Source organism: Monodon monoceros, unplaced genomic scaffold, assembly GCF_005190385.1.
Source record: "Monodon monoceros isolate NGI ecotype Baffin Bay Population unplaced genomic scaffold, NGI_Narwhal_1 Super_Scaffold_10, whole genome shotgun sequence".
NCBI lineage: Eukaryota > Metazoa > Chordata > Mammalia > Artiodactyla > Monodontidae > Monodon > Monodon monoceros.
This window is the reverse complement of record NW_021703766.1, coordinates 34,019,127-34,037,627: the sequence shown is the minus strand read 5'-3', so window position 1 is coordinate 34,037,627 and position 18,501 is coordinate 34,019,127. Positions and strand designations below refer to the sequence as shown.

Sequence of the window (18,501 nt, the reverse complement as noted above, 5' to 3'; positions counted from 1 at the left end):
TCTTAAGAGAGCACTCCCTTTGGAGGCAGGCGTATCACTCTGACGCAGGCCAGGCCTTCCAGAGCCCATTCCTACCTCTATTACCTCTATATCCACAGCAGGAAGTCAGCTCCTGCAGTGAGAACAATCTTAAATTTCACATCTTCTCAAGACCTCTCAGCCCAGAGCCACTTGTGCCTGCAAACGTTAGCTGCCCTGAGTCTCCCCACTGGACCTACCTGACATACAAACCGGAGAGCCACTCAGGGCCCCAGCAAGGGCCAGGCCCTGTCTCCTGTTGCACCCCCCAAGCCCCCACATGTCACTCTAGGGAAATAACTCACTCGTCTGCCAGCCCCAGCTTCAGCGTAAGGACGATGAAATTTTCAAGGCCTGAAAAACCCTTCTCTCAAAAAACCAGAAAATTGTTCCTCAAGTTACTTAACGATAGCCATTATTTGCATAGATTTGGCATTGCTACAACACTTCCATATTTAAATGGTCTGTAATTAAAATCATTAATTGCAGAAAATAGTGACTCGTTAAGGCTATAATTTAGTGAGGTTCTTGGCATCTGAGGATCCGCCTTAAAGGTTGATGGGGTGACCCAGGGAATCATCAGCTCACACACACCATTCTGGTGTCTGGGGCGTCTGCAGCCCCAGGTGGGTGCGGCCGAAGCAAGATCTGGCTTGAAACCACAGCTACCTCCACCTGTGCATCACGAGCTAGGCCTCCGGCACAGGGATGCTGACAAAGCTTGAAAAAGGCAGGACCGGGAAGTTTCTCAAAGCCAACAAGGAGAGCAGTCATCCCTCTCTTGGCATCCAGGACAACGTGGGGGGACCAGAGGGCTGAGCGAGCCCGAAGTTTAAGTGAATCATAGCTTATATGAGCTCGTGCGTTTAAAAGCGGCCTGCCATGTTGGGCTATAAAAAGCTTCAGGTGTCTGGGGACTTGGAGCCCATTTTGGTAGCTAGGTCAGGCTGGTAAGGCAGGTGGAGACAGGGTGAAGGGTGCATAGCCCGTGCACGAGCAAGGCTTCCTGGACAGATGCCGATCAGGGCTGGCACCAGTCCCCTTGGTCAAATGAGAGGGCAGTTAGCTGTTCCCTCACAGGCCTCAGCACAGAGGTACGTACTCAGTTGGTGGATCGATGGGGAGACAGCAGTGGGCCCTGGGTGCAGTCACTACCTTGCTGCTGGTCATTTCGTAGCAGAACCCCCTCTCTGGGCCTGGGTCCATAACTCTGTCCCACACTGAGATGGAATGAACGTTGTGTGAGAGGTACAGGACTTACAGGAACTCAGAGGGGCTGCCCGAAGAGTGAAAAGAAATGGGCTTTCCAGCCATCCACCTGGTGCAGTTCAAGGTCAGAGGCCAGGCCTGTCCGCTCTGTCTGCCTGGCCCAGGCCCGGGACCAGCCCATGGGAACAGGACCCTGACTGTCGGATGGTGAATCCCTCCTGTGCCCTCTGTGGGCCTGTTTTCACTTCCTCTGGGTGATAGTTGTCAGCAGCCGCGCAGACAGGATGGGTCCAGGCCTGGCTGAGTGCATGGGCTATAGCGCAGTGAAGCGGGCTACCCTGCAACAGGCATGGCTACACCCCTTCAGTCCCAGAAGAGGGCCACCACTGCTGCCCTCCAGCGACTCTGCTGTGGCTGCAGCCTTGAAACACGCAGCTGAATGCAGCACCAGCACCCGCATGGGGGTGCAGGCAAGGTGTACGGGGTGGGCGGACACACCTGGTGGGCCACAGTGTGCGCTAGTCCTTGGGGGTGGGGCTGTGAAGAACGCCAGCTCTCCTCTCCTTCCAGTCATTGGGGGATTCCCTCCCTCGCCCCTGTGACGTTGGGCATGGCCACCTGAAGGGCTCTGGCCAAGACAACGTGGGAGCGAGATGTGGGTCGCTTCCCAGTGAAGCTTTGAGAGCGGTCTGCGATCGCCACCCCCTCCCTTCCCTGCTTCGGTGACCATGCAAACATGAGAGGAGATGAACCCGCCATCGGCCCAGGTCACTGACTGTCGTGAGCAGAGTTCCTCCCCAGCCACCTGATACATAACACAAGCAACATATAAGTCCTTGTTACTTGAAGACAGGGCTAAAGGATGTTTGTTCCTGCAGCAGAACCTAACCCGCATCCCAGCTGAAAACAGTGTTATTCCCACCGTGTGATATTCCGGCGTGTCTGTGTGTACATGTGGTACTTCTGTGGATGCCTGAGTGTTACTTCTTTGGGGGTGTGGTGTTATGCTGTGTGTGTGTGGTGGTACTCTGAAAATGATGTCTCTGTGTGTATGCATAGGGACTGTGTGTGTGGAACTTTCCTTTGTGTGTGCAGTGTGTGTTTGATGGTGTGTGTGTGTGTGTGTGTGTGTGGTATTTCTGTGACAGCATGTCACCTCTCCAGTGTTAAAAGAGTTTCTTGCAAAAACCAGCACGTGAGAAGGTGGTTTCACCTGCACACAGATCTGGGTCCCCAAAAACCAGTAACAGGTGGGAAGGGGCCCATGGGATGCCGAGGGGAGTGGGCTACAGGAGCCCTGGGAAGCCCACCACAGCCGCTTCCTTTCCCAAGGGCCCTCTCAGCTACTGCAGGCCCTGGATGGGGGGCTGAGGAAGCTGTAGGGCTGTGGTGCCCCATCTGAGGGCCACATCAGCCTCAGGACCACTGGCAAGTATCCCTTCCTCTGAGTTGGGGCCCAACCGGTATCCATTGCTCTCACTTTTCTAGCTTTCCTGGGCATGTTGGAGGTTCCAAGATCCCAGGTCCAGCTTCCGGCCACACGCGGCCCCAGGACTCAGCCATGCAAGCCACACGGGCCACCAGCCATAGATCCAAAGTTCAGTGGAACATCATCATGTAATACCAGTGGGGAAATGAAATCCCTGAGAGGGGAAGGGACTTGCAACGGAAACAGCACAAATGTTAACCGTTCTGACTCTGGCTCCAGGCTCAGCTGCTATGGTCCAGCTCTCCTGAGAACGCTGGGCCAGTGAGGCCAGGAAGCCATACCCCATACCAGCCAGCCAGGAGGGCAGCCACTGGCTCCAGACCCACAAGCACAAGTCCAGGGCCTGTTGCTTTTGCGGCTGGGGTGGTGCTGAGTACAAGATCCCACCATCATGGATTCACCCCAAGACCCTCAGTGCCAATGGGAGCCCCAGAGAGCCCCAGGATGGGTGTGTGCAGCGGACAAGGGCACTCACCTGCAGCTCGGTCTGGAAGAAGAACTTCTGTGGGCACTGCGAGCAGTCGTAGATCTTGTCCTCCTGTCCGTGCACAGCAAAGATGTGCTGCTGCAACTTGTTGGCCTGGACGAAAACTGGACATGGACATGGACATGGCCATCAGGGGGCCAGACACTGGGGACACGGGCCCGGCCAACCAGAGCAGCTGCTCCACACCACTCCCACGTAGGGATCACCCAGGCATGGACACGGCGGCCAAACAATGGGCTACTGGAAACACTGTTGGCGCACGCTAGAGAGGGCTCAAGCCAGTGAAGCTGAACTCTGCCACTTATAGGCTGTGCAACACTGGACAAGTCACTTAACCTCTCTGGGCTTCATTTCCTGAAAAATGAGGATCACTAAAGTATGTAGTTCACTGGGTGGCTGGGAGGATCAAATGGGTTAATACTTGCAAAACGCTTAAAAGATGGCCTGGCACATAATTAGCCCAATGAATGTCATCGTCTTCATCATCGCCGTTTGCCAGATATCTTCCAAATGTGGGCTCCTTGAATATACACAGGCCTGTAAGGCGGGCACTGCTATTATCCCCATTTTATAGAAGAGAAAACTGAGGCACTGGGAACGTTGTGACTTGTCCCAGGTCTCACTCTGCATGTGGCAGAGCTGAGATTTGATTTAAATAAGCTCAGCACAGTGTCTAGTACAGGAAGGCACTCAATTAACAGGAATCACTCATCTTGCTGAGTTTGTCAGCATCCTCGGATCTCCACACAGGGGGCCCCGTGTCCTGGATGGGCAGACCTGGCAACTGAGGCCCCTTGGTGCCAGCCCCCGACCCAGCTCACAGAGTGGGATGGTAACAGATGGGTGGGGGCTCCTGAGGTGGAGGGATTGAGAGGGAAGAGGCACCAGTGTGTGCCAAGACTCCTGGGAACCCCAGAGGAGTGTGAGCGTGCGGGGACTCCCCCCGCTGCGGAGCCCCTTCCTCGGGCCTGTCGCAGAGCAGGTCACAGCCCCGGCCTCCCGGTGGCTGTATCCTCCATGTGGTCCGGACCCTGGGCGCACACAGGAGGTGGCCCTGAAGCAGCTGTGTGTCTGGGAGGTGAGCACTTCAGAGATCCCCTCCTGCCAGGCGCCCTCCCCAGGGTGGGCTTCCCGCCGTGGCAGACGACAGATGTCAGGGAGAGGCAGGGGAAGGCCAGCCTCCCCCACGCACACCGGCTGCCATCTGGGCAGCAGGAGGGGGGCCGGCAGAGCCCCTGAGACTCGCCTCAGGCCGGGACAGCCACTCGCCTGGGCCGGCAGCCAGTCTGGGGGCTGGGGACTTGGCCAGCAGAGCTGCCCTTGACCCCTCCAGCCTGGAGCACGGATGAAGCAGGGGCTGGGACAGGCCAGGGAGGAGGGGGAGACAGGAGGTGTGCGAAGCGGGAACCCCACTGGTGCTGGACAGAGCTCAGAGACGAGCCTGGGGACCGTGAAGGGCCAACTGCAAGGAAGGGCAAGGCTGGGTGGGAAAAAGCGTGGTAGCAGTTGACGGCAGGGGTGGGAGGAGGGCTAGGAACCCACGCTGCCGAAGAGGAGACAGCAGAGAGCAAAGACAGGAAGGGCCGGGGTCAGCTCTATGTGGAGGCAGGCGGAGCAGTAGGCCTGCGGATCCCTCGGGGCTTCCCCGTGAGCTCCGGGGCCACGTTGGGCCACATGCTGAGGGCCAGGGATTGAAGCGGCTGGGCCCCTGGGTCCCTTCCCTCTCCCCACATGCTCCCCACCGGGCACACTTACCTGTGAAGCACACGGGACATTTGAAGGTGCCGCCCATGCCCTCGAAGCTGTGCTCAATGAGGTGACAGAGGAGCTTGGCCGGGGAGTCGAACATCTGGTTGCACAGCTTACACTCATGGTTGATGCCTTCCTCTGCAAGGAGAGCCACGGCCAGTCAGCAACCCTGCACACCGTGTCCTCCTGCAGGAGTCCACATGCCCCCAGTACACCCCAGGCCAGCTCTCCCTGACTCCCAGAACCAGGGCTGGGGAGGGGCTGTGGATGCCCAGACCCATCCCAGCTCTAGATGGTCCAGCTCCCGGAAGGCTAACAGACCCCAGGGGGCGCCAGCCCCAAGTATCTGGCTCTTGAATGTGTCATTTGCTGTGATTTCTCCTGCTGGTCTAGCAACAAGGCAAGTAGCTTGAATCCTAGACTGTATCATAGAGGAGAGGAGCCCAGGATGGGGTCCGCATGGGGAAGGGAGTCCAACCAAAATTTTAAAAAATCCAATAGACCATTTATGGAGCATGTACTGTGTGCCAGGCGGGGATTCTGTGGGGAGCTAAGCAGGTAATGCACTTGCCCCCATTCTAGTGGTGGGGAGACAGATAATAAAGACAATCAACACATAAGCGTCAGGAGGTGACGAGGTAACACAGGGAGCTCTTGAGGGGAGAGTCGAGGGCAAGGCCCTGAGGTGGGCCCACGCGGGGCCATCTGGATGGCAGTGAGGGGGCAGTGCCTGACGGTTGGGGGGCCAGGCACAGCATGGGACAGTGGGGACCCAGGGATGCACTTCACAAAGGGCCTTGCCGGCCACTAGAGGGCTTGGGGATTTTACTCTAAGAGGGATGGGCAGCCCCTGGAAGATATTGCAAAAAACAATAAAGTGCTCTTTTAAAAATTTTTAAACAGACGGTCTACCCAGTGCTCACGGACAGTGGGAAGACACCCTTTGCTGCTTCCAGATCAGAACACAGCTCCATCTCCCCACCTGGGAGCTGCTATGACCCTAAACCTTCACTCAGAGGTGCCCAGGGAGGAGAGGGTGCCCTGAGCGCCAGCTTTCCACCAGCAGAGCTGAGGTCTGGTGCCCCGACCCAGGACCAGCAGGGCAGAGTTCAAATCCTGGCTGCTTCTTCAAGCCATGTGGCCTGGGCAACAGTTCACTTTCAGTAGATGAGGGCCACCTGAGTCCCTGCCTCACAGGGCTGTGAGAGAATGAAAGGGGCCATACCAGTGACCAGTGCGGCTCACTGGTCAGTAGCGGTGACGGAGAATCGCCCCAGCTTGAGTGTCACATCACCCAGGGTTGGAACCTGACTCTGCTACTTACTGCATGATCTTGGGCAAGTTATGTAACCTCTCTGTGCCTCAGTTTCCTCTTTTCTAAAATACTCAATAATAGCTTCCTTAACACTACACACCTACGAGAATGGCCAAAATCCAGAACACAGACAATACCAAATGCTGACAAGGATGTGGAGCAACAGAACTCCCATTCACTGTTGGTGAGAATGCAAACTAACACAGCCACTTTGCAAGACTGTTTGACAGCTTCTTATAAAATTAAACATACTCAGGCTTCCCTGGTGGCGCAGTGGTTGAGAGTCCGCCTGCCGATGCAGGGGACGCGGGTTCGTGCCCCGGTCCAGGAGGATCCCACATGCCGCGGAGCGGCTGGGCCCGTGAGCCATGGCCGCTGAGCCTGCGCGTCAGGAGCCTGTGCTCCGCAACGGGAGAGGCCACAGCAGTGAGAGGCCCGCGTACCGCAAAAAAAAAAAAAAAAAACTAAACATACTCTTACCATATGATCCAGTAATCTCACTCCTCGGTATTTACCAAAAGGAGTTGAGAACTTATGTCCACACAAAAGCTTGTGCATGGATGTTTATAGTAGCTTTATTTAAAATTGCCAAACCTTGGAAGCAACCAAGATATCCTTCAGTAGATGAGTGGACACATAAACTGTGATATCTCCAGACGATGGAATATTGTTCAGTGCTTTAAAAAAAGACATTGGGGCTTCCCTGGTGGTGCAGTGGTTGAGAATCTGCCTGCTAATGCAGGGGACACGGGTTCGAGCCCTGGTCTGGGAGGATCCCGCACGCCGCGGAGCAACTAGGCCCGTGAGCCATGGCCGCTGAGCCTGCGCGTCCGGAGCCTGTGCTCCGCAACAAGAGAGGCCGCGACAGTGAAAGGCCCGTGCACCGCGATGAAGAGTGGCCCCCTCTTGCCGCAACTAGAGAAAGCCCTCGCACAGAAACGAAGACCCAACACAGCAAAAATAAATAAATTAAAAAAAAAAAAAAGACATTGAGGAACCTGAAATGCATATTACTAAGTGAAAGAAGCCAATCTGAAAAACACTACATATTGTATGATTCCAACTATTCTGGAAGAACTATGCAGACAATAAAAAGCTCAGTGGTTACAGGGCTGATAGGGAATGAATAGGCAGAGCACAGAGGAATTTTAGGACATGATACCACTAAGTATGATATTATGCTAATAGGTATATATCATTATACGTGTGTCCAAACCCACAGAATGTACACCAAGAGTGAGCCCCAAGGAAAACTATGGACTTTAGGTGACTACGATGCTTCACTTTAGGTTCATCTTTGCAAAAAAAATGTACCATCATGGTAAGTAATGTTGAAAATGGGGGAGGCTATGCACGTGTGGGGCAAGGGATAGAAGGAAAGTCTGTATCTTCCTCTCGATTTTACTGTCAACCTAAAACTGCTTTTTAAAAAGCCTTTGAAGAACAGGCTTTAAAACAACGTCAATCCCGGGACTTCCCTGGTGGTCCAGTGGTAAAGAATCTGCCTTCCAATGAAGGGGATGCGGGTTGGGTCCCTGGTCGGGGAACTAAGATCCCACATGCCACGGGGCAACTACTGAGCCCGCGCGCCTCAACTAGAGAGCCCACGTGCTGCAACAAAAGATCCCGCACGCCTCAGTGAAGATCCCACATGCCACAACCAAGACCTGACACAGCCAGAGAAATAAAGAAAATAAAGAAAATAAATATTTTAAAAAGCCAATCCCCCCCCCCATCAAATAGCCTTCCTCTTATAGTTGATGTGAGAATTAAATGAGTTAATACTCCTTTAATACATGAAAAGGGGTTTTGACCAGCCCCTGGCACACAACAAGCACTCAATAGGTGTTTGTTGCCAAGCGTGCCAGTATCGGGGAGAGTATTATCTGGGACAGCCAAGGACACAGGCTCCCCTTCGGGCTCCCCCAGGGAACCAGCCTCACCAAGGGTGCCAGGTGCTCCGATTAGCCCTCAAAGGCAAGAATTAGGTAGCAGAGGGGCTCTGCCAGTGGCAAAACACAAACACAGATGGGCTGAGGCTCCTGGCGAGTCCCTGGGTCCCCAGGCCCTGGCAGGGGCTGGCAGGGACAGCAGGCATCCCCCTGGCCCAGCCTTCCCCCACCCCCACCCCCGCCCGGCACCCCACCGCAGAGGCGCAAACACACACGTGTGTGTGCAGGTGGGCCTGCCCCACATAGCCCACTGGCTGGAATCTTCCGGGTGTTTGTCACGCCCCTGGAGCCCCGGCAACTAGGCCACATGCACCCGACAGAGATTCAAGCTGATCTTCCATTTATACTGGCGAAAAAGGAATTCATTGACAAGTTTTGGGACACAGGGCAGGCTCAGCACGCTCGCCTCACGGGCCCCAACGCACGTCCTCCACTTCCCTCGGGAGGCTCTCATCATAATTAGAGATGGCCTCCAGTGTGGGGGGACTGCCTCAGAAGACCCTCCCCCCACAACATATGCCCTGCTCACCCCCTCCCCCGCCCAAACAGTGCTTCGCAGAGCCTGGCACAGAGTAAGGAATGAGTGAATGAATGAATGAATGAATGAGAGAGATACCACCCTTACATATGCCCTCCCTGTTAGGATGTGGACATCTCCTGCACATTAATGAGGCAGAGGGTATGTGAAAATGATGACTGTACAGAGGTTTCTATTTTAGTTAACTGAAGTTTAAGTTTATAACAAATTGACTCTCGGAATTAACCCTGCTTGCTGGGAAAGCCACGTTTCTAGGAGAGAAAAAATGGGTTCAGAGGATTAGACCGCTTGCTGAGGTAACACAACCAGCTGGGGGTGGTACTCTGAACAAGATGCAAAGCCCTCCCTATCCTTACGCATCCCACCTGCACACCACCTCCAGGCAGCCTCCCCGACTACGCCAGCTTGCACGGCTGCCCCTGGCTGGGCACAGTGACCCTGGATTCATCTAACCATATCCCATGAGTCTTCCTGATCCTGGCAACTAGGCTATAGGCACAGATAATGTCCTCTCCTCTGGTCCCCAAAGCATGAGGCTCCACCTGGGCCCACAGGAGGGGCTCAGGAAATACTCATGGAGGAGAGATGCCCTGGCCGGTCTCTCTCCCTCTGCCCATCTAGAGCGGGTTCCCTGGGCTTGAGATGACAAAGGAGGATTTACCGCTCTCTGCTGAGTGAGGGCCTTTATCCACCTGGCTGTGAATGGAGACGTGCCCATCTGATACACAAACAGGGAGAGGACAAAGAATGCTCCTGCAACTTATAAATCAGAGAAATCATGTCTGACAGTCACCTTCCGTCCTCCGAGCACTGAGCGATTCATCAGCCGGTCCCCCCGGTTCACAGGCGCAGCTACACCCTGCACCCATGTCCATAAATACGTGCACAGTCAGGCGGACTAGAGTTGCAAGCCGGTTCCGGGGCCTAAACAGCTGCCATTTAAGCAAATCACAGCCCCAAACCGGTGCTCATGTGAGGTTCCGGGATAATTAGATCAAGAGCCCGATAGACAACTATCTGGTCCCTTTCCTCACTCCCCACCTAACGTGTTTAAGAGTCAAACCTGGGAGACAGGAGAGGGAAAATAAAACAAGCAAAAAAGTAAAAGTGGGTGAAAAATAATAAAGCCTGAGGGCTTCCCATAGACCTGGGAACCTCTCCCACTTGAAGGCAGACCTTCTGATTTGCAAATCTTCCTGAAGGACGAGGCCCTCTCCCCACCGGTGGGGGCTAGAGGGGCTCCCTGGGGGGCCCATTATGTGCACCTCTGCCTACAAAACCATCCAAAAAAACAGTGGGGAGGGGTGGCAGGGGCTGCCCTAGTTAGTGTGCAAACACTCCTTTGCGTGCCCGTGACCCAGTACCAGCCAGCCCGTGGCTATAGAGAAAACTCACTGTCACCATCACTCTCACCCCACCGGCGCTGACAACCTTTCATTCCATCCCAAGTTGCAGGGTCTGAAGACAGCAGCACCCTCGGAGAGTAACTTTCCTGAATTATATAAGATCACACAGGCTCGGCGACACCTTGGAGCAGAATGACAAAGCTGTCTGGGAGTCCACAGGCCCCTTCGCCCCGGCGTGGGGCTGGAGGATTTTGTGAGTGAAGATGCACAATCGCTTCCTCTTCTTTCTGCTCTTTTTTTTTTTCTTTATAGCACATGACAGGCATCCATAAGAGAGACCCACGCAACTCAAGTGAATTATACAGCCCCGCTCATCTGTAAAGTGAAATGCAGATTTCACCTGCTTGCTGTGCCTCCCAGTCCCCATAAGTCAGGGCTGGCACGGGGAATCTATTGATTTATTATGATTTTTTAAAAATAAAAATAAATAAAAACCCAAACTGCCAAACAAACAACCCGACAAGCATGAAAATCCCAGAGTCCCTCTCTCTCTTTTCTTTTTTTTCCTCTGCTCAGGAATAATAAGTGTTAATTTTACACTTCATTTCTCAAAAAAATAATAGGATGTGCTTTTGCTTAAAACCAAGTCAGCCTGCTGGAACCTTTCAGGCTGAAACTGTGTCAGCCCAAAAGGGGAGCAGAGGGCTTTGTGGAAGAGCATCGTGCCGAGATGATAGCTCCCTGTAATGTCCTCGGTACCGACTTTTGTCTCCAAAAGCATTTGATCCCTGGCAGACACATACTTATTTCCATACAGGTCTTGGGGGAAGCCAGGAGGAGAGAAAGCTGATTATCAGAATCCTGAAGGTGAAGCTCAGGTGGGCCCCACTGATGTCAAAGGCAGGCCTGGGCACACACTCCGAGGCCGTAATTTGCTGCCTGGGAGGGAGGGGCAGCAGGCTGCAGTGGGGAGGGGACAGGGCATTGTTCTTGGACTCTAATGCACTGAGCATGACCTGCTGCCACCATAGCCGTGGGCCCTGCCTGGCCCTTCTCTAAGCAGGGACCCCACTGGGAAAAGCTGCCCCTGAGAGCGGTATCGTTCATGCGTATACCCCTCTAGGAGAGAACCAGTGACGGCCACCTGTGGAGACAGGGGACATGATTAGCTACCTCCATTCAGGAAGCAGCAATTAAGGACACAAAAGTTAGAACCAGAAACACCTGGGTTTGAATCCCATTCCATCACCCACTCGCTGTGTGTACTTGGATAAGTTCATTAACCTCTCTGAGCTTTAGCTGCTTCTGCTAGAAAATGGGAAGCATCATCACAGGACTTTGTAAGGTGGCCAAGCAGGCTTCTTCTGCCACAGGACGACTGCCCTCACCGAGACACCCTTCCTCCAGATCAACTCTTCATCCCCCTCCCCTCACTTCATCCAGGTGTCTGCTCGATGATGCCACCACCGAGGCCTACCCAGACACCCCCGGCAAAGACAGCACACACACCCCATCCTTTCTAGAGCCTTACCCACCTTGAATTTCCTTGAGAACGCTCACTGCCATCTGGCATAGTACAGAGATGATTGTTTATTTTAACTCACTGACTCTCTTTTTCACACGTACACACAGAACACACACACACACAGAAAGGATAATATAAGCTCCACGAGGGCTATTTTGCTCATTACTATGTCACCAGTGCCTGGAACAGGGCCTGGCACAAAGTAGGTGCTCAGTAAATAGGGAATGAACGATTTGTGTAAAGCACTTAATACAATGCTTGGAACATGGGGAGGAGATACTGGTAAATGCCAGTTACCAGACACCAGTGGTCCCCCCGAAACTTTTAGGACTAGGGCTTATAAAAGCTGTTCTTGCCTACAGGATCTTGCTGTTAGGATCCTCACAAGATGGCCTGGTCCAGGAGTGCAGGCACCAAGGGGCTCCCTCAACTGACAGAAGAGGAAAAGAAGCTTAGAGGGCAGAGCCCCTACCAGGGAGGGGGCAGAGTGAGGCGGGGGTGGGGTGCATGCTGGCCACCACAAGCAGCCCTCTCTGGCTTTAGAAAATACCAAAAAGGCCACAGGACTTGAGACCTGGGACCTAGCAAGCCACCCTCTGCTCCTCAATCACCCAAAAACCTCTGGCAAGAAGGAGGACAGTCAGACCCACCCTCCACGTTTCCATGTCTGAGCCAGGTGGGCCCCCCTGCCAGCACCAGCACCAGCGCCAACTACAGGTGGCAGGAGTGCTGGGGACTTTTCCCAGGTGACGGGAGGTGGCACTGCCCACAGTGACACAGCCTGGGCCAGCCCCAGGCTGCAGCGCTGTCCCTGCAACAGCATCTCTGCAAACGGAGGGAGCTGAAGAGGGGTGCACAGGCTGCCTGGCCGAGCTGAAATCCTCCGTCACCAGCTCGGGTAACGAACTTCACCAGACTTCAATTCCACAGTACCAGGGGCTGAGCCCACGGCCCACCCCAAGGGTCAGGTCAAGTAAAAGCCCCTGAGGTCCAGGGGCCCAGGCTCGGTCACACGCAGGGCACATGGCGATAAGGAAGAAGAGGCAAATGAGAAGGCAAGAGGAGGACCCTGGGAGAGGACCTCTCTGACGCCACGCCAGTAAATAACCAACCGCAAACAGACAGGTAATAGAGACAAGGGCCGATGGGGACCTCCGTCCTTTGTTCTCTATGAAGAACAAAGACCTCTGGGCAGAAGAGAAGAGGGCAGGCAGATAATAATATCTGGGCAGCCAGATCAGGTTGTTTATCTATTGATCTGTCATTAAATACCACAGGAAACGAACCCAGGCAAGCCAAGAGGAAAGGGGAGGGATGACATTTGGGCTGGGGTTGACGAGGGGCAAAGGAGGAAACAGGGTCTGAGGCGGGCTCCTTCACCAGAGGCCAGGCGGAAATCAGGGAGCCTGAAGCGGGGGCAAGGGCTGATCTTGGGATCCCCAACCCGGTAGGCCCCAGCTGCCCTCCAGGATCTACGTCCCTGCTGGGCAAGGTGTGGTCTCTGGCATCACCTGGGAGCTGGTCAGAAATGCAGCACCTCAGGCCCCACCCAGACCCACAGAATGAGAATCTGCATTTTAAAAGTGCCCCAATGATCTGGATGTGCGTTCAAGTTTAAGGAGCACTGAGCTCTATAAAAGGGCTTCTGGGGATGCTGATCTCACTTGAACCCTGTGGTGATGAAGCTGTACCTTCACCAGGATTGTATGTCTCGGATGTCTAAAAAGGAGTACACTTTTCCACAGCTGCTTTTGGTCCACACTTTACAGAAGGCTGAGAAATCCTCGACAATGGGAAACACTTTCCTGTTACCACGACCGGGATGAAAATGGTGAGGGTGTCTTTGGAGGGCAGACTCTGCAGTGGGCAGCTAACACTCCCCCAGGCCACCTCAGCATCCCCACGGCCCCAGACCCCCAGTGCCAGGGTGCTCGGGGCTGCCCAGGGCCTCCCATCACTCAAGAATACCCAACCATTGCTTGAAGGCACGCCCCACCACCGCTGCCCCCGTTTTGGGCCCCCATTTTCTTAATTGATCCTGGAGGATGGGCTGTGCCCTCCCTCCTCCCCTCGGAGGCACCTTCCCAGACCTCTCTGGCCAGGAGGGACCCATCTCATGGTCCCCCATGCTTCAGAAAGGCTTATAAATGAGTTCTGGCAGCCTGAACTGGGGCCCCACAGGGGACCTGGGGCCTCTTCAAAACAGAGCCCTGACAATTAGGCAGTCTGAGTTTTGAAAGGCTTGGGATTGATGGCGTGGACAGTAAAAATATCACCTGGGGAGCTGGGTGTAGTCCTCTGAGGGTTGCCTGAGGTCAGTTGCCATGGCGACGGAGAATGAGCTCAACCTTGTAACTGACCCTTATCTTTTTTTGATCTGTGGGCCACTTGGGGCCAAGGCTTGAAATCAACTGGAAAATAATCCGGTCACATATCAGAAAGAAAACTATTTATACTTATTTATCCAGGTACCCACCAACATCCGCCTTGGACAAGGATGCCAACGCCCCAATAAACTGACACGGCATGTCCACACGGAGGCTACCAGTTGGCAGGAAAAAGGGAGGCTGAATTCCCCATCTCGGCAGAATGTAGCTCTAACCCCATGCTGGCGGGCATAGGCAGGTGGAAAGGGTTACCCTCCCCAACGTCTCACGTCATTCTAGCCGGAAGCGCTGGGCCCTCTTGCCATCCGGTAAAAGTCCACCAAAGGAGTGGAACTCTGAGATTCCTACCCTCACCTGATACTCAGGCGTTGTTTCAGCCTGGCTAGATCACTAGGCTGCCTGGCTTTATTCCAGGGTCGGAAGAGGCGTGTTCCCAGCCTTGAGGCGGGACAGGGATGTCGAGTAGATGTGCATCGCTCTCTGCACCTGGGGGAATTGTTGACGTGGGGTTTGCGGAAACAGGCTGAGGGGACAACTACAGGCCCTTCTTCCTGCACACACACCCCCGAGGGCCTGGCCGGATCAGCCGCCCGTGCACCCACTCCAGGGTTCCCGTGGCAAGACGGCCATCTGGCCAGGGCCCGTCTCCAGCAGGCTGCTATCCTAAGTTACAAGTGCTCGCTCACTCTCTCCTCCGAAACTCAAATCAGAAGACTCCAGATGGTTCCATTGACCGACTGCTCCCAAGAGCCATGTCAGATGGATCTTAGCTAGGGGTCAGTTAAGCCTGAGCATGATTCCGGGTAAATTTCCCTTGAGATTTCCCATCACAGCAAACAGGACAGTTCAAATGCCTGCCTCTCTCCCACCCTTGTTTCATCAAGATGATCTTCTTTTGGGAGTGGGGGGAAAAACACGTCCGTGAACTAGGCAGCTCGGAAGATATTCCTGGCTCCCCTCAGACCTGCAGGGTGACTGGGCTGAGTACTTTCCCTCCAGGCCTCAGTCTCCTCGTCTGTGGAATGGGGAGAATGTCGCCTCCCTCACAGGGCTGCTATGAAGAGTGAGTGAAAAGGAGGATTACAGCACCACCGCCAGTGCTACTATCGCCGCTTTGGTTCTTTCCCACATGATTCGACCCTAAAACTCCACACCCAGGGTCTTGTAACACAAGCCCTCTGCGGGAGTCACCAGGGCAGTTGAATCCACCTTCAGTAAACATTTCAAGAGCCCTTAGCACCCGGCACATTGCCGGTATGCAATCTATGTTACATCCACCCACAAAATGCCTCTGGGTCAATCTTCCTTGTCTCTATCCTCTTCCGCCTCCACACCCCTCCTCATACTTGCGAGGGCAAAAGCTGTGTCCAGATTTCAAACCCTTTTGCTCAGCTGTGCCTCGCTACAGCTCCCTGCTTCTGACCACAGGAGTTTACTCCATCTCCCCTCAGATGCTCCTGCGACCAGAGTTTCATATTTCTTCCTGGTTCTTCTCCTAGTTCCTTTCTCTTAAAACTCACTGGGATTTCTATGGAGGTCAAAGCAGAGCCTGAGACGAGGACATGACTCAGGTTCATGTGTTCCCCCACCCCCTGGGAATGGTCAGCCCTTCTTCATAGCTGGGCCCATGCACAGAGCTCCCTAAGGGCCCCAGTGCTCTAAGAATCTCAAACAGAGGCTGGCCCCGCTGGACCGGGTCCTCGATGGAGGGAGGCTTCTTCTGGCGCTAGGATCTGCTTCCGTGCTGCCAGGGAACCCAGCCCTGGAAGGTTAATGAGAAAACACACGATCTTTGCAGACAGCTCTGCTTACAGCCTTCTTTGGCAAAAGAAAAGTCACCAACCAGGCCCTGGACAGGTCCTCCAAGAGATGGGGGGTGCCGATCTCACCTACTTTAAGGAAAGAGAGCGAAATAAATGAGTGAATGATCAAATCAACCACAGACAGATCGGTGGGCCTTCAATGAGAACTCGAGGGAGAGAGAACTCTTGGAGTTCTAAAGAATCCAAACTTCTAGAACTTGAGACTCTGGGGGCTTGAAACATCCTACTGATGAAGACATTCCATGGCCCTCCTCACACACCGGCCCCCCCCCCAACTGCAAAAGACAAAGACGCTCGGAAAATAAAGATTCTGCTACATCCCCTGGGGACCCACTTCTTAACACGCCAAACACCTACCGATGTATATCCCTGATCATCAGATTCAAGTTTACCACAACAAGGCAACTGCTTAAAAAACCATCAGGCTAATAGTCCTCGTTAGATTAATGGCCTCTAATAACAAACAATTAACGGGACGGGCAGGCTGCAAAACTCTGGTGGTCACCGACCCTGCCGGGGACACATGAATTACCCCTGCTTCAACTACAAGGGTTGTCTCTGCGGCTGACATCGTTTTTTCCCCTACCAAGATCATTTTTCAAAATGAGCACAGCAATGCATCAAAAAACCAGACAGCTACCCACATGCACACAAACCCAGGGCACCCATGCAGGAGGCTGGTAGCACCACTTTTTTTTTTTAAGTTTTCCATCCAGGTGGACACAGAATTGTCCCTGCAGCTCCTAATACTTAAAGCAAGAAGACCTAGTGCTCAGCCTGGAAACTGCAATTCACCGTGAAAAAAGTGCCAAGACTAGAAAATAATAACTGATTGATATTGCAAAGTTTTCAAAAGTATGCATCTGCTGGATGTGGACTGTCCAACATGGTCATTACTCAAGGGGCTATTTAAACCTAAATTAATTAAATAAAATTAAAACTTCAGTTCTGCACTTCAAGTGTGTAACAGCAATGCGGTTAGCGGCTACCGAGTGGGATGCCGTAGAAGGTTTTCATCCTGGCAGAAAGTTCTGTTGGCCAGCGCTGTGCACATTGCAAGCGAGGCAAGGGCAGGGGCTCTCCCCCGTCTTGTTCGACACCATAATCCCAGAACCGACAACAGTGTGTGGCACACAGCCGGCGCTGGATACTTATTGAGTTGTGGTATGTGCGTTTCCCAAATGTTGTAAAGAACGCCTCGCCCCTCTTGCCTGTTAGTGTTTATTACAACTGCTCTGCGTGGGAAATGCTCAGATGTGAACTTCTCTGACCTTCAACTTAAACCTCTACCCTGATAATTATGTGGTCGCTTTCCCCGGGGCAGATAAGAACACAGTGGATGCAGGAAACTTCGAGAGTCACGAGGTTTCTCTGAAGGGCACAACCCAGATAAATGGGTAACTCTGACCCATAGGTTGTGAGGTGGGTCACTAACTAGGGGTCACTAGGTCGTCAGGGGCCCACCTGGCACCCCACCACTGAGCAACCCGCGTCTTCCGCTCCCCGCATCACCCCGAGAAACAGCAGAATGTCAGCAGACGGAGGACACCTATGGGCGGTCAAGGCCAAGAGAGAGAATGACTGATGCAGGGAATTCCCACCTGTACACTGGCTCAGCCCCACTGCGCGTGAAGGAAGTGTCTGCTCGAAATTGTAAGGCTTAACTGAGTGGTGTGCGGTTCCCCGGTTCTGCTTCTGCACGTTACATCTCAAAGCACCAGGTTTTTTCTGTGAGCCGAGTGAAATGAAAACTGGGCATTCAGAGGCCACATGGAATAAATGAATACATTCAAATCAACAATACATCCTGCACATCGTCACATGATCCCCATCATAATACCCACACTGAGCTGTCCCGGGGGAGCAGTCCTGTCTTCAGTTCGGCTGAGGGGCCCCAGGAGCTGACAAAGCTCGGCGTTGCAGCCCGGCCCTCTAAGGCGTTTCCTTAGACGGAATTTTCCTCTGGTCCACTCTCCCCGCGCCCCCTCCTCGACCATCAGCACCAAACTAACACCTTGCTGACGGCAAGCACAGCGCTCCCGCCTTTCTTTCTTTCTCCAACAGACCCAGACGGAGGCCTGCCGGATCCCCCAGGCTCACTTCTGACATTAACGTGGGTTTCTTCACCTCCCAGAGCCGAGCTCTCCCACACAGTTATCTGGGATGCTCTGGGGCCAGCACCCAGACACCAGGTGGGGCTCTGCCATCTCTAGGCAGCTTAGGTGCCATAGCCCAGCTCCCAGAGGCCAGCCAGTCTGCCTCTGCCCACAGCCAGCTCTGTCCACACCTGGTCGCGCCTTCACCCAAGCCTGAGGTCTGCTCCCATCCCACCCACCACCCCTAGCCCACGGGGGCAGTTAACTGACAGCACCTGACAGCCCCTACCCCCGGAAGAACAGGGGACATGGGCAGCCTGTGCAGGAGGAGGAAGCAGGGGAACTGCTGAGAGGTTAGGGGGCGGGGGTGGAGGCCACCCCCATGCAGCCCTCCACCCTCCACGCTGGCCCAGCAAGCGGAACAGCTGCCATTAGCTGTGATGAGAGGCAGGCAGCTCGAGGCCCACGCACCGCGGCAGGAAAATGTCCCTCTGTATAGCTCTGGCTGGCATCTCGCCTTTTTGCTTCTTGGAAAAGACAGCTTCATAGACGCTCTCGGGAAAAAAG

The 18,501-nt window shown here is 54.0% G+C and overlaps 1 protein-coding gene across 7 annotated transcripts in view; it reads right to left on the bottom strand.

Annotated features, from left to right (window-relative positions):
• The window catches only part of ZNF423 (zinc finger protein 423), a 284,391-nt gene that overhangs the window by 25,669 nt on the left and 240,221 nt on the right, over positions 1–18,501 (bottom strand). For 4 of the 7 annotated variants that reach the window (XM_029209172.1, XM_029209128.1, XM_029209138.1 and 1 more), the window contains 2 exons: positions 4,959–5,090; positions 3,192–3,254 (listed from right to left, as the gene is read on the bottom strand). In XM_029209172.1, the coding sequence (XP_029065005.1) occupies positions 3,192–3,254; positions 4,959–5,090 (195 nt within the window). Of the gene's footprint in view, positions 1–3,012; positions 3,308–4,958; positions 5,091–18,501 lie in introns of those variants that run through there. The other 3 variants (XM_029209183.1, XM_029209145.1, XM_029209154.1) reach the window with 2 other exon arrangements.